Source organism: Phacochoerus africanus, chromosome 2 (assembly GCF_016906955.1).
Source record: "Phacochoerus africanus isolate WHEZ1 chromosome 2, ROS_Pafr_v1, whole genome shotgun sequence".
In the NCBI taxonomy this organism is placed as follows: Eukaryota; Metazoa; Chordata; class Mammalia; order Artiodactyla; family Suidae; genus Phacochoerus; species Phacochoerus africanus.
This window is the reverse complement of record NC_062545.1, coordinates 94,543,037-94,563,333: the sequence shown is the minus strand read 5'-3', so window position 1 is coordinate 94,563,333 and position 20,297 is coordinate 94,543,037. Positions and strand designations below refer to the sequence as shown.

Here is a 20,297-nt window from a genome sequence, read left to right as displayed (position 1 = left end):
TTTATTCACTTATCTAATTCAATATAAAGTGTAGTACTTGGACAGATTAAAATTGTTTGTTGAATGAATCAGCAATCTTTTCAGACCAGCAGGCAGCATGCATCTAAACTGGATGGGCTCACCATTGTCTTCAGAGACTGTCACCTGCTTTATTCTTCTTACTGTATCTGCTCTTCATATAAGGTCTCCTCTCATCTTTGATCCTTTCTCTAAGTGATTCCTTACTCTTCAAGTAAGGTAGTGCATTTGAAAGCATACTGAAACTCAGGTACAAAAAACAGCCAGAGAAACAAAGAACAATAAAACTTGCAGCCATGAATATAGTGTCCACATTTACTGAAAACAATTTTAACCTTAACTTATTATTTGTCAAACGGAACAATATTTTATGACTATTAAATGGAATTATCAATGTAAAACCATTTGCAAATTAAGAAATAATTTTTCAAATCCTGTCTATATGTACTTACCTTCTAAATTCAAACTCAGGTACAAAGAGTTCCTCAAATCCTGCAACACATTTGCTGGCTTCTGACCTTTGGAAACATTTTGTGCTTCTATTTATAAAACTCAGAAAGAAAAATACTAAATTCAGGTAAATGTAGCCACCTTTGTTTTTTACTAAAATAATTTGTGTTTATTTTTCTGGTCTTTCAACTTTAATAATTACTTTTTTTGGTATACCAGCTATATCACAATACATTTAATACTACTTAGAGCAAGTTCATAAAATCAAATTGAAAATAAGAAACAATCTAGAATTAGTGAATGCAGTTCAGAAGCCTTTTTTCTTTAGGAGACATCTCCAAAGATAAAAATGAAAATATGCTATTATCTTAGTATTTTCAGATTCATTTACCATTGATCTTAATTTTAACAAACTAATGATTCCTTTGGCAGGAGAAGGATGCAAACCAATTTTAATAAGGTCCATCCACTGTCTTACTCTTTAGTTATATGCAATTAAATTTTTATGAGATATCCCCAGATTTAATATATGTAAACTACTTAAATACCTGCTTATCACAGGCAATTACTTAATAAATATTAACACCTAAGATGATGATGATGAAGAGAGCTGTAATCTTTGGTATACTAGCCAGTTATATTACAAAGAAATTTGTAATTTTTCATTTGATAATATAATGATGAGAATAATACTGTCAAATCTGTCTGAATCAGGGTTTGAAATTAAATAACAATTACATCAAAGAAGTTCTCTTGTAAATTCACCAAAATGTATTATTTTGTAGGTGCTAAATATATACAGATATGGGTAAAACTAATTTCTTTATTGGACAAAAAATGATTCATGGTTACCTGTTTGGATTGAAGTTAAATAGAATTCTTACCTTTATGGATTGAGTTAAAAGACAGAGGGAAAATGAGATTTTGGCGGACAATTAGGAAATTCATATTCACTTGAAACAGAGTTTAACCGGTGTCTATAATATGTTCTATTGTCATAACAAAGTGTTCTTTAAATAGGAACTACTCTTTACTCTGGGGATTACCTTGTTCCCCAGGCCCCTTCCTAATTGAACTAAATCTTTCTGCCTGCCACTCGAGGAGTTGGTACAACAAGAAACCCTATCTTTCCATACCACTCCTTCTCTAAGTTATCTACCTCTCTTATTGGATTTTTTGTTTATTAAGAAATGCAAGCCTTGTAAAATCAGAAATGCATAATTACTTATTATCTACAGCGTAAACTAAGATGTTCTAAAGAAGATGCAATTGTACAATGTCTTAGGTTAAATAGAATTTTTTCTCTGTCAATAAATTCAGACGTAGGAAATCTAGGGCTGTTGAGAGGCAGTTATGTCTTTTTATACACGAATCTTCCATCTCCACATTCACACTAGCCCAGCAGGCCTCTTCACCTCCTGGACTACAGAAAGCGAGTGGGAATAAAGGGAAGCACTCACTTCTTCCTTTTTATTTATTTTTATTATTTATTTATTTATTTATTATTTTTGTCCTTTTGCCTTTTCTAGAGCCACTCCTGAGGCATATGGAGGTTCCCAGGCTGGGTGTCTAATAGGAGCTGTAGCTGCCGGCCTAGGCCAGAGCCACAGCAATGCAGGATTCTAGCCACATCTGCAACCTACACCACAGCTCATGGCAATGCCTGATCCTTAACCCACTGAGTGAGGCCAGGGATCAACCCACAACCTCATGGTTCCTAGTCAGATTCATTAACCACTGAGCCATGATGAGAACTCCACTTCTTCATTTTTAGATATGCAAACTAAACACAGCATGCATGATTTCAGTCCCTAAACTCAACTTTAGTTACAAGATCACACCAAGCTGGAATAGAGGTTGTGAATATTTCTCACTGCACTGCCAAGTGAGACGAGACTGCCTATTTCTATCCTCAATTCCCCTCCATAGTCACAACCTAAAATTCCAAGTAGTTCCTTCATTGAGTTTCCAGCCACTGGTGTCCTCAGCTTAATTAGAGCTCCTCTCAGCTTAGTGAGCATGCAGTGATAGAATAATTTTTCTGTAACACCCCCTACAAACAAACACACAGAGACACACACTCACAAAATATAATGGAGGAGAATATTAGATTTAATTATAGGGAGCTGGAATAGATTGATACTTGTATAAAGAAGAATGGATAGAGGCATGGAGAAACCCACATTAGAAATATGTCCATGTTATAGTTCCTGTCGTGGCTCAGCCGAAACACATCTGACTAGTATCCATGAGGATGCAGGTTCAATCCCTGGCCTCACTCAGTATGTTAAGGATCTGACATTGCCATGAGCTGTGGTATAGGTCACAGATATGGCTCAGATCTGGCATTGCTGTGGTTGTGGTGTGGACCAGCAGCTGTAGCTCGATTCGACCCCTAGCTTGGAAACCTCCAAATGCCACAGGTTTGACATTAAAAAAAGACAAAAAAAATTAAAAAATGAAAAATAAGAAACATATTAATGCTTTGAAAGCTCTCACTAATAAAAGGTTATCTCTTCATTTACCAATTTTGAGTTATATTATTTTGTGATTTATTTTATTTTAATTCTAGCCACTGAATATGTATGTGTAGGATAAGCTCATTTAGTTTTTAATTTGTATTTTAATAATAACTAATGCTGGTGAGCATCTTTTATGAAATTATTTGACTTCTGTGTATTCCTTTAAGTAAAATATCTTTCAAGTCTCTGGTACATTTTCTAATCAGGTTGTTGTTTCTTTTATCACTGTTGATTTTGAAACTCTCAGGAAGAAGCTGCCTTGAGTCAGAAGTTCTTCCTCAGGGAAACCTTGATTTTGCTTTTAAGAGCTTCCAACTGATTGGTTAAGGCCTACGTTATACAAGGTGATCTCCTTTACTTAAAATGTATTGGTGTTAGGTATTAATCACTTTTACAGAATATATGAAAAGAATACCTAGATTATTGTTTGATTGACTAGCTGGGTACTATAGCCTGGACATGTTGCCATAAAACTAGCTGTCAGAGTCTACCCTTTGTCAACTTGACAACCATACAAATCTCCGTAGCCCGACTGATCTCCAAATAAAGACAATAAAAAAGAAATAAATCCATTTAGCATGATACAAGTATTCTACATACAACCAAAAGAATGCTTATCCTTTTGCCAAAAGAAGATACAAACTCTGGGGTAACGTTCATTCTGGTTCTTGATATTTTGATATATTCATAATAAAATGAAGAAGAAGTACTCATAACAATTACAGATTACAGTCCCTGTTTCTGCAACTTCCCATTACTTGTAACTAATTGTGATAACTCCCTTCTTCCAACATCTAGTCCATATTCCTTTGCCCCCAGAAAGCCCTTCAGCTGGTCATGGCCATGTCTTTGGTGGCATGATACAAAACCTCATTCCTGAAGTGTCTGGGCCATTAGTACTCTGCTTCAATTGACCTGGTGTAGTTTTACACTGAATTTTGTAACAGAACACACACACACACACACACACACACACACACACACATGCAGATGTGCATATTCTATTGTCTAGAATAATAAAGACAATATAGTGGTGGAGCAGTAGACCAATGGAACTTAATTTAAAAATCACCCCACACAAACATGACTGAGTTTTGACAAAGTTTCAAAACCATTCAAATGATAAAATATATTGTCTCTAAAAACAGTGTTGATAAATTGGACATGCAAAACAAACCAAAAAAAAACCCCAAAAAACTGAACCTCAATATAAACCTAAACCTTACACAAAAATTAACTTAATATTGATCCAGTGAGTAAAGACATGGTGATGATATTAGCGAAAAAAAAAGTTGTCTATATATTTTTACTATTTCAAGGGATTTAACCATATTTTTCTGTCTACTTTTATATGTCTGAATTTTTACATGATATTTATTTTTTCCTTAGAAACATCAATTTTTCATCTCTTTAGTCATCTTTAGTCAATTCACACTTCCCTGAATTACTTTCACAAATATTCTGATTTTATAAATTCTTCCACTTATGGTGCATTTTGAATTTCTGCACAAAAGTCTTTTATATGCAATTAAGAGATTAGGAACCATTATAGAGGTCAGGTGAGTATCTAAATTGTAAACGTCAAGAGAATACCTGAAATTAAAGTCTAATAAAAGCGCTAATTAAAAGCTTAGTAATATGTAACTAGTTAAAGGCATTTGATTTTTTGAGTTTGCAAAAACAAGAAACAAAGAGCAAAAAACACAAAGCACAAAGCACAAGAAAAACAAAGTGACTGAGATAACACAGAGTAAGACATCTCTGCATAGGAATGTTATGGCCAGAGATGTTTTTGGCTGCTTTCCAAAATATCTGAATGACATATATAATGAGGTAGTTCAATTAAAAAGTGATATGGAAGAGGTCAAATTCACACAAGATAGAAAAAAAAATATTAAGGGGCACTATTTGTTTGAAGGAAAAAAAAGTTTTAGAAAGGTATTGCAACTCCTAACATCAAAAAGGTTAAAACTCGATTTAATAAAACAATATATAAAAACTCTATTGATGAAAGAATAATTTAATTCCAGTCTGTAAGGTGAGCATGACTTTTTCATCAAAAGTGTGATTTACATTTTAAATTGGTTTTCTTAGAAAATTACATCTTAAATATCAAGTCAGTAAGTCCAAATATTTACAGTATATTAACAGAATAATATATTAAACTTGATAAGTTAAACTCTATTGCAGGCAACATCCACATTTTTCTGTTAGAAGATAAGATAAATGATTAAAAGAATTTTGAAATATATTGTTAGGTTGTAACAAACATTATTAAAATTATTGAAGCAGTGTTGAAAAAATCTAATATAAGAAAACTTATTGAAGAAGGCAGTAATTGATTTTATTTTTAATGGCTTTATTTTATTTTATTTTTTAATTTTTTTTATTCCTTAATACATCATTTTTTTTTCTGCTGTACAGCATGGTGGCCCATTTACACATACATTTATACATTCTTTTTTCTCACATTATTTGCACATGACCATCAATGAAATGAATTATTTCAAAAAAAACACTATCTTAAAAGGAATCTAAAATTTTAAAGTATTTCAAAAATTCATTGGTCTAATACTTTTCTGATTAAAGACATACTACAAAATCTGATGACACATATAACTGTCTTTGTCCTTACCCAAGGGAATTTGGATCCCTGAGGTCACTAGTTAAGTACAACAGAAATTGTCCTGTATCCCTGAGTAAAGAACTCAACTGCAGTAAAAAAAAAAAAAAAAAGAAAAAAAAGCCCTCAATTAAAAGACAAAAGAATCAAGTCCTTGTCTACTGGTCACCTGAATGATTTCTGGAAAAGAAGATTGTGAGTAGTATAAATTTTGGAATAGTGAAATACCACTTTGTTCTCCTCTAGGTACAATGAAAGGATACATATATGAGATCAAATTATAGCACAAATCTCGTCTCCAATGTTAGTCATGAATTTAGTGTATTTAAAAAATGGGCAACCATATTTTACTAATCACTAAGGTTAATATTTATTTTTTTGTTTATTTTTGCTTCTTTTTTTAGGGCTGCAGGTGCAGTACATGGAAGTTCACTGCCTAGGTGTGGAATTGGAGGTGCAGCTGCTGACCTACACCACAGCCACAGCAACGTGGGATCCTTAACCCACTGAGCAAGGTCAGAGATCAAAAAAGCAACCTCATGGATACTAGTCAGGTTTGTTACTGCTGAGCCACTGTGGGAACTCCTGATGTGAATATTTTAGTACTGAAAATACTAAAATACTAAATTACTAAAACTCGTAGGTTGTGGCTTTTCTCTCACTTCCTCCCTTGTTTCCTTTCTTCTTCCCTCCCTCCTGCTTCCCGACCCGAGCTGCTCTCTCTCTCTCTCTTTCTTCTTTCTGTTGCTTAAATTTCATTCAGTCCCTGATTCTCATATTGTTTAAATATCATTTGATGAAAATAAAATGTCAGTAGCCTTGGTGCTTGATATGGTGAATAATATTCTCCTTGTTGTAAAACATATTAATTTCATTAAAACTATTTTTTGGAAATTAAATATAAAATCATTAACACAAGTAGAAACTGTTAATTGGAGTCTGAAGTATACAGTGGAATTAGAATAGGATTTGTAGTCAGAAACTGTTGTGCACTTTTTCTTTGTGCCTTAGTTCTCTCAAATATTCTGGGTTATTAAAATGTTTAGGGATAATATATGAACCCAACAGAGTTTCTAATATATAATATCTGTCAATTTTATAGACCAATTTATACTATCTTTTGAAATTATAATAAAGCTATTCATGAATGGTACTCTTGGAAGAAACTGAAAAAAAAATTCCCAGATTCAAAGGGAAAATGCTCAATATTTTTATATTAAGGAAATATTTTATGCTACTATAATATTAAAGAGGAAATTATAAATTGGATATAAATTGCTTAATAATCCTATTTCCTACATTTTGAAAGGCTTTATCATGCAATTACTATTTAATATTCACAATACATATGGAAATTAAAAAACTGGGAGTTCCCATGTGGCCCAGTGGAAAGGTGTCTGACTAGTATCCATGAGGAACTGGTTCCATCCCTGGCCTTGCTCAGTGGGTCAGAGATCTTGTGTTGTCATGAGCTGTGGTATAGGTCACAGACACAGCTCGGATCCCTGCCATTGCTGTGGCTGTGGATGAGAGCTGTAACTCTGATTTGACACCTATCCTGGGAACTTCCATGTGCCATGGGTTCAGCTTTAAAAAAACAAAAAATGCTTAGGATTACTTCTTATTCAGAACTTGCCTCAAATACTGTGGGAGTAATTAATGACTCAATTGTAGATTATTAACTTCTAATTTGTTTTTTAAATTACTTGTTAACTTTACTTTGTTCTACTTTGTTTTTCAAAAACACTCAGCCTTTAGAATAGGAGTCAAATTAAGACAGGACTTCAGAGTTCTCTTGTGCTCTGGTGCTCTTGTGCTCTAGGATTGTCACTGCTTTGGCTTGGGCCACTGCTGTGGCATGGGTTCAATTCCTGGGCCAGTGACTTCCACATACCATGGGTTCAACAAAAAAAAAGACAAAAAAAAAAAAGCTGATGTGAACGCAAAGCACAAGAATGAGAACAGCATATTCTCCACAATTATTAATGAACTATCCAATACAACTAATTTATAATGCAAATTGTTACTAATTAATAAATCAAATGCTTACTGGGTTATTATATACATTATAACCTGGGAGGATATACCATACAAACCTTACATTCTGGGGTCCCTTGGTATCATTACCTGTTATAGTAAAAGTAACTTAGATTTTTGAGTTTTAAAAGACTGCCATTAAATCTCAACAACACCATTTCCTGGCTGTGACCTTGGCTGATTAATATAACAAACATAGGTTGAAATTTACTCCTAAGTAAAATGGTGACAGAATTGCCTCACAGCACAATCGTGAAGATTAAATAAGACAGTATCTGTGAAATATGTCTAATGTAGTGGTGAATCACTGCAGGTACTCATTAGTTTCCTGTTTTTACCAACTTTGTTGATAGTTTGCAAGCTTATTTCAAGTAATGTCTTCCTCCATATAAGGCTATCTTCAAGAAGCTGCGTGCTCTAATACCACCCTTAGATGGTGGAATATGTGCAAGTCCTCTTATTCAGCACCATAAGTAGGATAACTGCAGAGACCACAAGGATGAATAACTTTGTGTTATTCAAGCACTTTGTGAATCAAACTCTTACAGAGTGCAACTGTGTGCTGTTGGTATCACAGAAATATTTGTACAATGTGTTTATTAGAGAGAAAATGTATTTTGAGACAACAGACTTCACGAAAGACTTGGATGACCTAGGAGAACCTGATAAAGGACCTGGGACCCATGTGCCATTTACAGACCACTTTAGTGGAAAAGGTTTGAAATAGGCAAACAGGAATTGGAAGGACAGCCTTCTGCTTGGACTCAAAAACCCTTTGATATTTCTTTTCCTCCATTACCATGTTTTGAACCAAAAGCATGGCTATAGATCCCAAGAATTAAAACTACAATGCAAAAGCAGTTTTTGAGATCTGATAAATATCTTTGTAACTGAGTAATTTATGACTTCTTTCAATTGAAAGAAACTGACTATAAGAATTGTTAGCATACAGGAGTTCCCTATGTGGCTCTGTTAACTTATCCAACTAGAATCCACAAGGTTGCAGGTTTGATTCCTAGGTCTCACTCAGTGGGTTAAGATCAAGCATTGCTGTGAGCTGTTGTGTAGGTCGAAAATGTGGCTTGGATCCCATGTTGCTGTGGCTGTGGTATAGGCTAGCAGCTGCAACTCCAATTCAACCCCTAGCCTGGGAACCTTGAAACGCTGCAGGTGTGGCTCTAAAAAGCAAAAAAAAAAAAAAAAGAATTGTTAGAATGCAAAAAATCACAATCATCCCCAAATCACCTTTTCCAGCTTATTTTTTATATTATAACTCTATGGTATATCTAAAAATAATTTGAGACTGCTTAAATCAAAATATGATTAAATAAAATTATTTTAAAAGTAATAACAATAGAAAAAAGAATTGATGGAAAAGGATATTACAAATTTTGTCAAACCTCTTTGTATAATTAATGTCATTACTTTTATTTTTAATTTATTTTCATTAACTTAATTCAAATTAGATTTTGATGTTCCTATCACAAAGCTAAATAACAAAACATCATTTAATTGTGGGAACAAGAAAACACAGCCATCTCTCAGCAGATTTAATTCCTGATAGGAATGTTTTCCGATGGAATTTTTTTTTCTTTCTAGGGCCACACTTGCAACATATGGAATTTCCCAGACTTGGGGCTGAATCAGATCTGGCCTATGCCACAGCCACTGCAACTCAGGATCCCAGCCATGTCTGAAAGCTACAACCCAGCTCACACAACACTGGATCCTTAACCCACTGAGTGAATCCTGTGATTGAACCCGCACCCTCATGGATGCTAGCCGGGTTCGTTACCACTGAGCCACGATGGGGACTCCCACTGATGGATTATGTTTTGTGAGATAATGAACTTTTTTAAAAAACTAACATTTAATGTCAATTTAGTTGTTTTGATAGGACTCATTCTTAATGACTTTGTGACTTATGAAAGCATAGTGTACAGACATATTTCATAGTTGAGCAAACTGCAGTTCAGGCAGATAAAATGACTTTGTGGGCTGAATTCTTTATTTTCACAGATGCTTAGGGACCAAATAGCAGAAGGCAATTTCTCTTCTGTCATGGTGTTTGTTCTGGGATTTTCTGAACTTCCAAACCTCCAGGCGCTTCTATTTGGACTTTTCTTTCTTGTTTATATATTCATCTTAACAGGAAATGGCCTTATCATAATAATCACAAGGATGGACTCTGTTCTCCAAACACCCATGTATTTCTTCCTGGCAAATTTTTCCTCTCTGGAAATCTGTTATGTGTCTGTCACTCTCCCCAGGATTCTAATGAACCTTTGGACTCAAGAGAGAAGCATTTCTTTACTAAGCTGTACCACCCAAATATGCTTCTTCCTTGTTCTGGGTGCCACAGAGGCATTCCTTCTGGCAGTGATGGCCTATGACCGCTATGTGTCCATTTGCAACCCTCTGCATTATGCATTATGCGTCCAGTTGGCTGTTGGTGCCTGGCTCAGTGGAATTCCAGTCCAGATAAGGCAGACATGTCAGGTGTTCTCACTGCCTTTCTGTGATTCCAAACAAATCCGCCACTTTTTCTGTGACATCCCCCCATTGATCCAGCAGGCCTGTGGGGACACTGCGCTTAATGAGATATATGTCTATGTAGTTACTGTACTGTTTGCCATGATTCCTTTTCTACTGATACTGGCTCTTATGTCCAAATAGTTTCTACCATCTTAAAGTTGCCCTAAGCCACAGGTTGGTCCAAAGCCTTCTCCACCTGTTCTTCTCATCTGATAGTTGTGCTTTTGTTCTTTGGCTCTGTTACTATCACCTAGTTATGGCCCAAATCAAATCATTCTGCAGGAACTGGCAAAATGCTCTCCGTTTTCTACACTACTGTGACTCCACTCTTTAAACCCCTTAATCTACAGGCTTAGATATAAGGATGTAATTGCAGCTTTGAAGAAATTATTACTTAAGAATTTAGTGTGAGGATCTTGAAGTTCACTTTTAAATAAATATGGCTCATAGCTATCACAGAACTATGATTTAATTTCACTCTTCCTATGTTTACTGATAGTGTAATCATTCACAATTATTATAATATCACTTACAATTATTATGTATTTTCATTCCCTGCCTAAAGTCACTTGTGACTGCATGTTAATAAGCAAATTATTTAATTTGCAAATGCTCTATTCTCTAGAATAAATCCACTTTTTTACAAAACATTATAAATTTACCCACCTACAACACTTTTAGATAATTTAAACTGTTAGAATTGTGTTTTAAAATGTGTAGAAGAAATAGAGTTTTTCTTTACAATTTTCAGCTACTAAAAATATGCTGGCAATTTCATCTCTTATGACACACTTATTATTTTCATGGTATGTTTACTCTAGATGTGTTGAGGGAGTGGACGCAAGACTAAATCTTAGATCATATGTTTAATTATGAAACAAAATTTACAGACAGTAAAAAACCTTTAATTGCACCCTCTTTCTTAGTACAAATTAGGAAAATGTTTCCATGTATCTCTAGAGGGAGCTGAACGTCTGGCTCTTTGCTTCCCCCTTCTTTCCAGAGTCCATGGCAACTGACTATCAGAGATCTTATCTGGCTCTGTCATACTCCTTTAACTATATTCACCAGTTGCTGAAAGGCAATTCCAACTTATTTACTATAGCTCACTAGATTTTTCAAAGTTGCAGTGGAAAAAAAATAAAGGCTTTGAGTGTTCTCACACCATTGAAAAAGAACACATTTGAAACATAGGAAAGGCAGAAAGAAAAGCTAAAACAAAGATTCACAGTTACTCAACCTCTAAAATAGTAATATACACACATAGAAAATGTCCACTAAGACCTGTGTGCAAATTATAATAAAATTAGTGTAACTGTAATTAATCTCGCCCATTTTATACTGGCTTTTTGTTTTGTTTTGTTTTTAGCCTCACCCAGCATATGCAAGTTCCTAGGCCAAAGACTGAACCCATGCCATAGCAGCTACCTGGGCCACTGCAGGGCTAACACCAGATCCTTAACCCACTGTGCCACAAGGGAACTCCACATCCTGGTTTTATTTGTATGAAATAAGACTCTTTTTACCAGAGAGGACAGAGAAGAAATAATCAATCATGAACATCCTAATATGTAAAAGACTTGGGGGATTTGACGTCATGTATAATTTCTTATTTCTAAAAATATTTATAAGTACTTGAGGACTGTATCATTGAATAACTGTGTCACTTTTAAGGTTCGACTCCTCTTGCAGGTATTTGTCCCTTCTGATAAGTTTCTTTTTATAAGGGGTTACACTCTAATTGTAACCTTTGGTTAATAAGTTTGAATTTTCATTTCGAGGGCTTGCATTTTAACCTTCCATCAGTTATCACAGTGCCCAGTGTCATTTTGTTTTTATACATAATATATGAGTGTAAATGTTATAATCTGCTTCATAGATTTTCTTGTATCAGGGATTGAACACATTCTCCATGGTCGTGATGATGATAGTATTGAAGATAATTAAGCTCTTTGCTTGAGTGTAATTTTTTTCTCCTCTTAGATGAGCATATGACACAGTATAATGAAAACAGAACAAGTTCAGGAGCCAAGATAATAGATAACAGATGTTTATTTCTGATTTATTCTCAACCCTGCATTCTTGACTAATCTCAACTATTCTTTGTATCAATTTCTCTGTCAATAAAATGGTAATAAAGCCAGATATTATTATCTCATAGCAATATTATGAATATATAATGACGACTGTGGACCTAAGGAGTATTGCTGAAAATTCAAGTATATTGGAAAAGGAGACATTTGATAAAATCTAGTTTTTGAGAGGATAATGGCTACATATTTAAACATGGAAATTATTTTAGCAATAACCTAACAATTCCAATGCAAATCATTCTATAACAGCTTACAAATTTCCCTGCCTTTTTAAACCTCTGTGCAGAGTTTATTCTGTTTTGACTTCTCAAGGTGTGCATGTAGAAACTAGTTGAGCTCCTGGGCTTTCAGCATCTATTTTTGTTTGTAGACATGGAACAAAATTTATCTGTATAGCAACTCTTAGATCATGCTGTCTTCTTTTCTTTTTTATTTTTTTCTTGTTTCCAGACAATCAATTTTCAAAACCTCAGGCTCTCTAAAATATACAAACAACTTATACAACCCAACAGCAAAAAAAACCCAACAACCCAATGGAAAAATGGACAAAAGACCTGAATAGACATTTCTCCAAGGAAGATATACAGGTGGCCAATAAGCACATGAAAAAAATGCTCCACATCACTGATGATTGGAGAAATGCAAATCAGAACTACCGTGAGGTGCCACCTCACACCACCAGTCAGAATGGCCATCATTAATAAGTGCACAAATAACAAATACTGGATAGGGTATGGAGAAAAGGGAACCCCCCTGCACTGTTAGTGGGAATGTAAATTGGTACAAGCACTATGGAAAACAGTATGGAAGTACCTTAGAAAATTATACATGAAACTACCATATGACCCAACAATCCTACTCTTGGGCATATATCTGGACAAAACTTTCCTTGAAACATGCACCTGCATGTTCATTGCAGCACTATTCACAATAGCCAAGACATGGAAACAACCTAACTGTCCACTGACAATGGAATATTTCTCAGCCATAAAAAACCAAAATAATGCCATTTGCAGCAACATGGATGGAACTAGAGACTTTCATATTAGGTGAAGTAAGTCAGAAAGAGAAAGACAAATACCACATGACATCACTTATCTGGAATCTAATATATAACACAAATGAAACTTTTCACAGAAAAGAAACTCATGGACATGGAGAACAGGCTTGTGGTTGCCAAGGGCGAGGGGGAGGGAGTAGGATGGACTGGGAATTTGGGGTTGATAGATGGAATCTATTGCCTTTGGAATGAATAAGCAATGAGATCCTGGGGTGTAGCACTAGGAACTATGTCTAGTCACTTATGATGGAGCATGATAATGTGAAATAAAAGAATGTATACATGTATATGTGACTGGGTCACTTTGCTGTACAGTAGAATATGACAGAACACAGTAAACCAGTTATAATGGAAAAAATAAAAATCAATAAAAAAACTCATGCTCTAGAATTGTTTTCTCACTAATTAACTAATTTTGATTTTTTGTAATATATTTTCCATTGTCATCTATTATCATTCCTTATCATACAGAAAGGAGATAATTCATTAAATGTTATCTTAGTTTAATTTCAATTATAAATATGATCTCACTAAAAGAGAAAGTGCAAAGATACACAGAAGTCTCTTTTCCTTTTGTTATAGACTATGAAACAGTTTTCTAATCTTTGTATATACTTCCGAAATGGAAATCAAATGTATGTGGTGGCCTATTGATTAATTAGCAAACACACTGCTTTGACGAATATCTTGGCTGTCATAGAATAATGATCCTCGAGGAACACAATATATACCACTGTATGTTTATGACTATAATCATCAGAAATATAAATTGGTTGCTTGACACTGTCTAGAAATTAACATCTACAATGTGTTGATGCTCATGCACATACACACATGTACATACACACTCACACACACACACACACACGATCATCTGCCTTACACATAAAGGGCATATGGCTTATTACAGCAAAATTTAGCAATTCTCCTCCTTTGAATTTTCAGTATCATATTTCAAAAAACTGTATTTTATAATTTCTTTCTTTCTTATTCTACTGTTAGTCCACATGACAACCTTCCCTTTGTCTTCTAATTTTATTATGTTGATAGAGTCACAGTTTCCTCAGTCCCCATCTCACCACAGTAGAGCTTGGAACAGCAGATGTTTTACAAATTTATTAAAGCAAAAGTACATCTTCAGAGAGAGAGAGAACTCATGTGCATACAGGTTAAAAAAGAGGGCCAGACTCACTCTGCACTTGTCTTTATACCCCACAATGCAGACCCAAGTGGAGACCCAATTTCTCCTATCCAAGCCCCCTACACCATGCATGAGTAAGGCTAGGTGTTGTTTGATTTTTGTATGGGGCATATTTGATCTGATTGGTCTTGGGCAATACCTTATTTGCATGGGGAACATGTCAGAAAGAGGAGGCGTGAGGAGTGGGTGACATTCCTTCTCTAGGAGGAAGTGACCCAGGCTGGTCAGTGTGGGGGAAGGGCCATTACAATGAGACATAGCCAGAGGCTTTTGGGTTTAATCTCCTTGAAATAGAAATAACAATTCTATTTCTCTGTAAATGCTCTGAACTAATTATCTGACTTAGTGAAGTTAAATTTAATTTGCATGTCTCTGCTGAAGGAACAATTTGTCAACATGAGTTACCTATAGCACTTTACTGTTTCAAGCAAAAACTGCAGTGTATATAATATGCATTAATACATACCATATAGTATATTTTTTAAAAAAAGAGAGAGTAGATGATCTATCATTATACTCTGCATATTCTTTAATATATATGAAACCATAGCTATTAATGCAAATTCAAACTCTTAATATATTCAGATGTTTTCCTTCCCAAGATCAAACTGTAAAGATTCTACATGTACCTCTGCTCCTCCCTTAACAACTGACTTCAGTCCAGGAAAGAAATATTCTTCTCCGAGGAACCCGTATACACATACACACATATGTAAATAAATGTTTGTGTTTGTGTTAATAAAGAAGATACCTTTTTAGGACTGTAAATGGATTGTTATAAGAATGATACAATTCAAATAATAAAATTTTGTCATGAAAATAAAGATATTTATAATTTAAAAAGCCCGTGTATTAGCTAAAAATATTTGTCATGTTTAAAGAATTTTTGGCATGCATTTTTGGTATACTATTATTACTGAATGGGTGAATATTTAGGTTTTTGTTTTTAAGTTTTCTATATAAGTGAGAAAACAATTTTTGATAGTGCTCACAGATTTGAGGGGTATGGAGCTTCCTTATCTAGCAAAAAATAGTAATTACAGTGCTCCAAGAACAGATACCTTATTTGCCTTTCCTTAAAATTTATTGGATCAGTTCACATCTATTAAAGTTATTAATGTATTTAAATATTTTCCCCCTTGTTAGTTAACTCCTCTCTCTCAGCCTTTTTTATTTTATTTTTTTGTCTTTCTGTTGTTAGGTAGGAGAGACAGTGAAAATGATAGAACTTGAATATCTGTCACATTTCATTCCACATGTAATAGTGTCAGGAGTTATCTAATTTCTAATTGAAAAATTTCCTAGAATTTTTTTAGTTATTATGTTTCTCTTTCTTCTATTTATTTCCTGTCTACAATCATCTCCATTATATTTTTATAGTTTCTGATAGAAACTATATATGAATAGAACTGATTTTTTTCACTTATGAACAAAAACTTTAAAAGCAGATACAAGAATCACCACATTCTTTTTTTACACTTAAGTACTGGTGACAGGTCATGAAAGATCTACTACCTGCATATACAAATAGTTCATTTCATAAGCATAAATACAGATAAGGTTAACTACCTCAGTATAAACAGAGAAATAATATAAGCAACTGATCATAACAATTTTTCTAATAATCAGTGGATACAGATTTATTATTTTTCATGTTTGTATGAAACACAGACATATTGTAATAAACTATAAATATCAATAAAAAATAAGAAGACATAATAGGTAATTTTACTTTGATATATATGCAATTAACACTGATTATTGTATTTACATTAATTACTTTCAATGTGTGCATGTATGTGGTATGCAAGTTTAAGCAAGTTTAAGCAAGTTTAAGTTTAAGTTTATAGCAGATATATTTAATTCAAGTTTATTTTTTTCTCCCTGAATTTTGCATTGCAAGTGCTATCTCTAAGAAAATATTCTTAAAGCAACATGGATGGAACTAGAGAATCTCATACTGAGTGAAATGAGCCAGAAAGACAAAGACAAATACCATATGATATCACTTATAACTGGAATCTAATATCCAGCACAAATGAACATCTCCTCAGAAAAGAAAATCATGGACTTGGAAAACAGACTTGTGGCTGCCTGATGGGAGAGGGAGGGAGTGGGAGGGATCAGGAGCTTGGGGTTATCAGAGACAACTTAGAATAGATTTACAAGGAGATCCTGCTGAGTAGCATTGAGAACTATGTCTAGATACTCATGTTGCAACAGAACAAAGGGTGGGGAAAAAAATGTAATGTATACATGTAACTTGATCCCCTTGCTGTACAGTGGGAAAATAAAGAAAAAAGAAAATATTCTTAAAACTATGCTTGTGGATTTCTCTTATAATTATATGCAAATATTTAATAGTAATATTAATTTTAACAAATTGTTACTATGTGGAAATATTTAATCTGATATAAACATAAATCATGCTTAATATGTTCTGTTATTTTATCCTAAAATCATTAAAAATGCTACATTCCCAATGAAAGATATTTTTCTCTTAAAAATATGAGAATATTTATATAGTATAAATATTGTATACTTGTATAGTATAAACAATTGTATAGTTGTTACTAAATCAAAATGTTTTTATTTAATGTTCATTGCCAACCTGCTTCTTAAAATGGCCATTACAATTCTATGGAAATAAATGACAGAGTTTCCAAAAAGGGATTGATTATTGTATATGACAATTGACTATTGCATAAATCATTGTTAAATTTCTTACTGAGAGAGGACACTGCACAGTAAACTTATAGAATTACCAGGGGAATGATTTGTTATTCACTGTCAGGTACGTAAATGTATAATGTGAGACATTAAACATTACAAGTAATTTTAATTTGGAAAAAATGATTGCATAAACAGAGTTAAACATGTTAAAATTCCAATACCAATATATAAAGAATCAATTTCTGTAAATAAAACTTAGTTTTAATAAGGTAAATTATTTACATAGCAGTTTTCTCAGTGCCCTTAAGACATCCTTGTTCCTTAGACTGTATATCATGGGGTTAAACACAGGAGTCACAATAGTGTAGAAGAGAGAAAGCACTTTGTCAGTTCCTGCTGAGTGGCTGGTCCTGGGTCTTAAATAGGTAATCATGCCTGATCCAAAGAACAACACAACAACCATAAGATGAGATGAGCAGGTGGAAAAGGCTCTGGTGCGACTTGTGGCTGATGACAATTTGAGGATGGTGGAGATGAGTTTTCCATAGGAGACAAGGATCAAGAGAAATGGAACTGTGACAAACAACACAGCAACTGTGGAGACCATCATTTCATTTACAAAGGTGTCCCCACAGGCCAGCTTGAGTATTGGGGGGATGTCACAGAAGAAGTGGTTGATGAGGTTAGAACCACAAAAGGGCAAAGAGAAAATCTGAAACGTCTGCCCTATCTGGACTGGAATTCCACTGATCCAGGAGCCAGCCACCAGCTGAATACACATTTTGTGTTTCATGATTAGAGGATAATGCAGAGGGTTACAAATGGCTACATAGCGGTCATAGGCCATCACAGCCAGAAGGAAACATTCTGTGGCTGCCAGCACAAGAAAGCAGCACATCTGTGTAGCACAGGCAACGAAAGAAATTGTTCTTTTCTGGGTACAAAGATTAATGAGCATTCTAGGGAGAGTAACTGACGCATAACAGATTTCCAAAAAGGAAAAATTGCTGATGAAATAGTACATGGGTGTCTGGAGAGCAGGATCCAGTTTTGTTATTAAAAATATGATGGCATTACTTATCAGGATAATGATATAGATGACTAAAAACAACCCAAAAAGCAACCACTGAAGATGGGGAACATCAGTAAATCCCAAGAGAACGAATTCCATCAATTTAGTTAGATTTTCTTCTGGTGGTTTTTCTTGGTGTTTCATCTGTGGAAAGGATACATTTAGTATGTGCTGTTAATTTTAACTTCATGAATTAGTGCCCGTTCTCTAATGGAAATTGGTTTTCCTATTCACTGTCAGTGTTTCTAATTCAATAATGTTACTATATATGTATGTTACTATATTTTTTTCTGTTTTCTGTAGTTATATCCTATAGATTATCACTGTAAAAACTCCCCTAAAATGTCCTTTAAGGTCATTCTTTCTGAATACAGCCCAGAATAAACCAAATTATTCTCAGCTCAGCACAGACACTGGAAAAAATGGTGACAGTCAATAGTCAAATATAGATCCAGAGAGTTGCCATATTATCTCACTTGTAATTATGCATGTTATCTGATGGTCTTATTGTACTTCTCTTTGATTTCCTCTGTAATTTTTACTAGGACTATATCAGAAATTATCTACCCCATACATTTTCAACTGCATATTTCACCATTTACCCCCTTCCTAACACTTTATCTTAAGCACATATGCCCTTGTATATGATTCATATGATTAGGCAGTAGACAGAGAGAGACAGAGAGAGAGAAAGTGAGAATATTTTCTTTCACAGCACAAAGGAGAATAAAACATATCTTATGGTAGAATAATAAGTGGAAGGTATAAGAGAGTTTTACCTTGGAAACATTACCTAGGAACAAACATACAGAGAGAAATAATCAATAGAAAAATTCTCTTGTGGTTCAGCAGGTTAAGGATCCAGCACTATCACTCCCATGGCACGGCTTTGATCCCTGGCCCAGGAACTTCCACATGCTATTGGTGCAGGGTTGGGGAGATCAAGAGAGTAACCCTAGGAAAATGGAATAGCTTGGAGTGTGTTCATTACCTGTGTGTATGTGTGTGGGCAGAGGGAGAAAATATATTGCCTTTATGTTTCACCCTACGTGCTGTTGTTGCCTTTGTGGTTCCTCATAAATATGCGAAATAGTTTCTAAACTCACTTTTCTTAGAGCTAAAAGTATCAAAAACTTGTAATTAGGGATAACTTGATCATTTGCAGGTTGGTTTTGTGATTGAAAGTCAGTGGCTTTTTTTTTTAATTGGACTTGACTTTGAATCCTAACTTGATGATTTATTATCTGTGATATTAAGCAATTGTTTACATTTTCTAAAGTTTTATTCCTTATTTATGATAATTAAATGACATACTATTGGTAAAAAATTAACTTTCAATTTTAATATGATTACTTATTAGTTACAGTTCTATAATGATTATTGTGAAATATGTTCTTTTTTTTTTGTCCTTTTGCCTTTTCTAGGGCTGCTTCTGTGGCGTATGGAGGTTCCCAAGCTAGGGGTCCAATCAGAGCTGTAGCCATCAGCCTACGCCAGAGCCATAGCAAGGCAGGATCTGAGCCGCATCTGCAACCTACACCACAGCTCATGGCAACACCGGATCCTTAACCCGCTGAGCAAGGCCAGGGATTGAACCCACAACCTTGTGGTTCCTAGTCAGATTTGTTAACCACTGAGCCACCATGGGAACTCCCGAAATATGTTCTTAAATACAACAAATTTACTACCAAAATTGTGTTTAATAGAGTTATTGAGTTACTTGTTGGTAATTACTTTTTTTTTTTCATTTTTTTCCTTTCATCAGAGTCAGGAGTAGGATAAAATGTGTATAGTCCGTGTGCACAATATTTTAGGCACTCACTCATTTCCAGAGCTGACTCTGCATTGAGCCATCTTAAATGTCAGTTTCTCCTTAGATATTGCACCCCAAGCATCTCTTGACTCAAGATTGGTCCAAGCTCTGCCTGTCATTTCTCTATCTTGTGCATTTGGACTTTGCCCACCAACATAGTGTAAGTATAGTGTCCTGGACAAACAATATAGTTCTATCTG

At 34.4% G+C, this 20,297-nt stretch overlaps 2 protein-coding genes across 2 annotated transcripts; one reads left to right on the top strand and one right to left on the bottom strand.

Annotated features, from left to right (window-relative positions):
• The first annotated feature begins 8,083 nt into the window (after window positions 1–8,083).
• Window positions 8,084–10,502, top strand: LOC125120721 (olfactory receptor 10AG1-like). Its single transcript, XM_047769176.1, has 2 exons — window positions 8,084–8,366; window positions 9,803–10,502. The coding sequence occupies exons 1-2, from the start codon at window positions 8,084–8,086 to the stop codon at window positions 10,324–10,326; spliced, it is 807 nt and encodes a 268-aa protein (XP_047625132.1). The 3' UTR covers window positions 10,327–10,502.
• A 6,984-nt stretch (window positions 10,503–17,486) lies between these two features.
• On the bottom strand, window positions 17,487–18,446 carry LOC125121123 (olfactory receptor 10AG1-like). Its single transcript, XM_047769415.1, has one exon. It carries the CDS (start codon window positions 18,426–18,428, stop codon window positions 17,487–17,489), a length of 942 nt encoding a protein of 313 aa, XP_047625371.1. The 5' UTR covers window positions 18,429–18,446.
• Window positions 18,447–20,297: the final 1,851 nt, after the last annotated feature.

Coding starts and splice junctions, on each gene's coding strand:
- LOC125120721 (XM_047769176.1), top strand. CDS start 8,084: ATGGTGGAATATGTGCAAGTCCTCTTATTCAGCACCATAAGTAGGATA. Junction 8,367..9,802: donor AGACCACTTTAGTGGAAAAG/GTTTGAAATAGG, acceptor TCATCTTAACAG/GAAATGGCCTTATCATAATA.
- LOC125121123 (XM_047769415.1), bottom strand. CDS start 18,428: ATGAAACACCAAGAAAAACCACCAGAAGAAAATCTAACTAAATTGATG.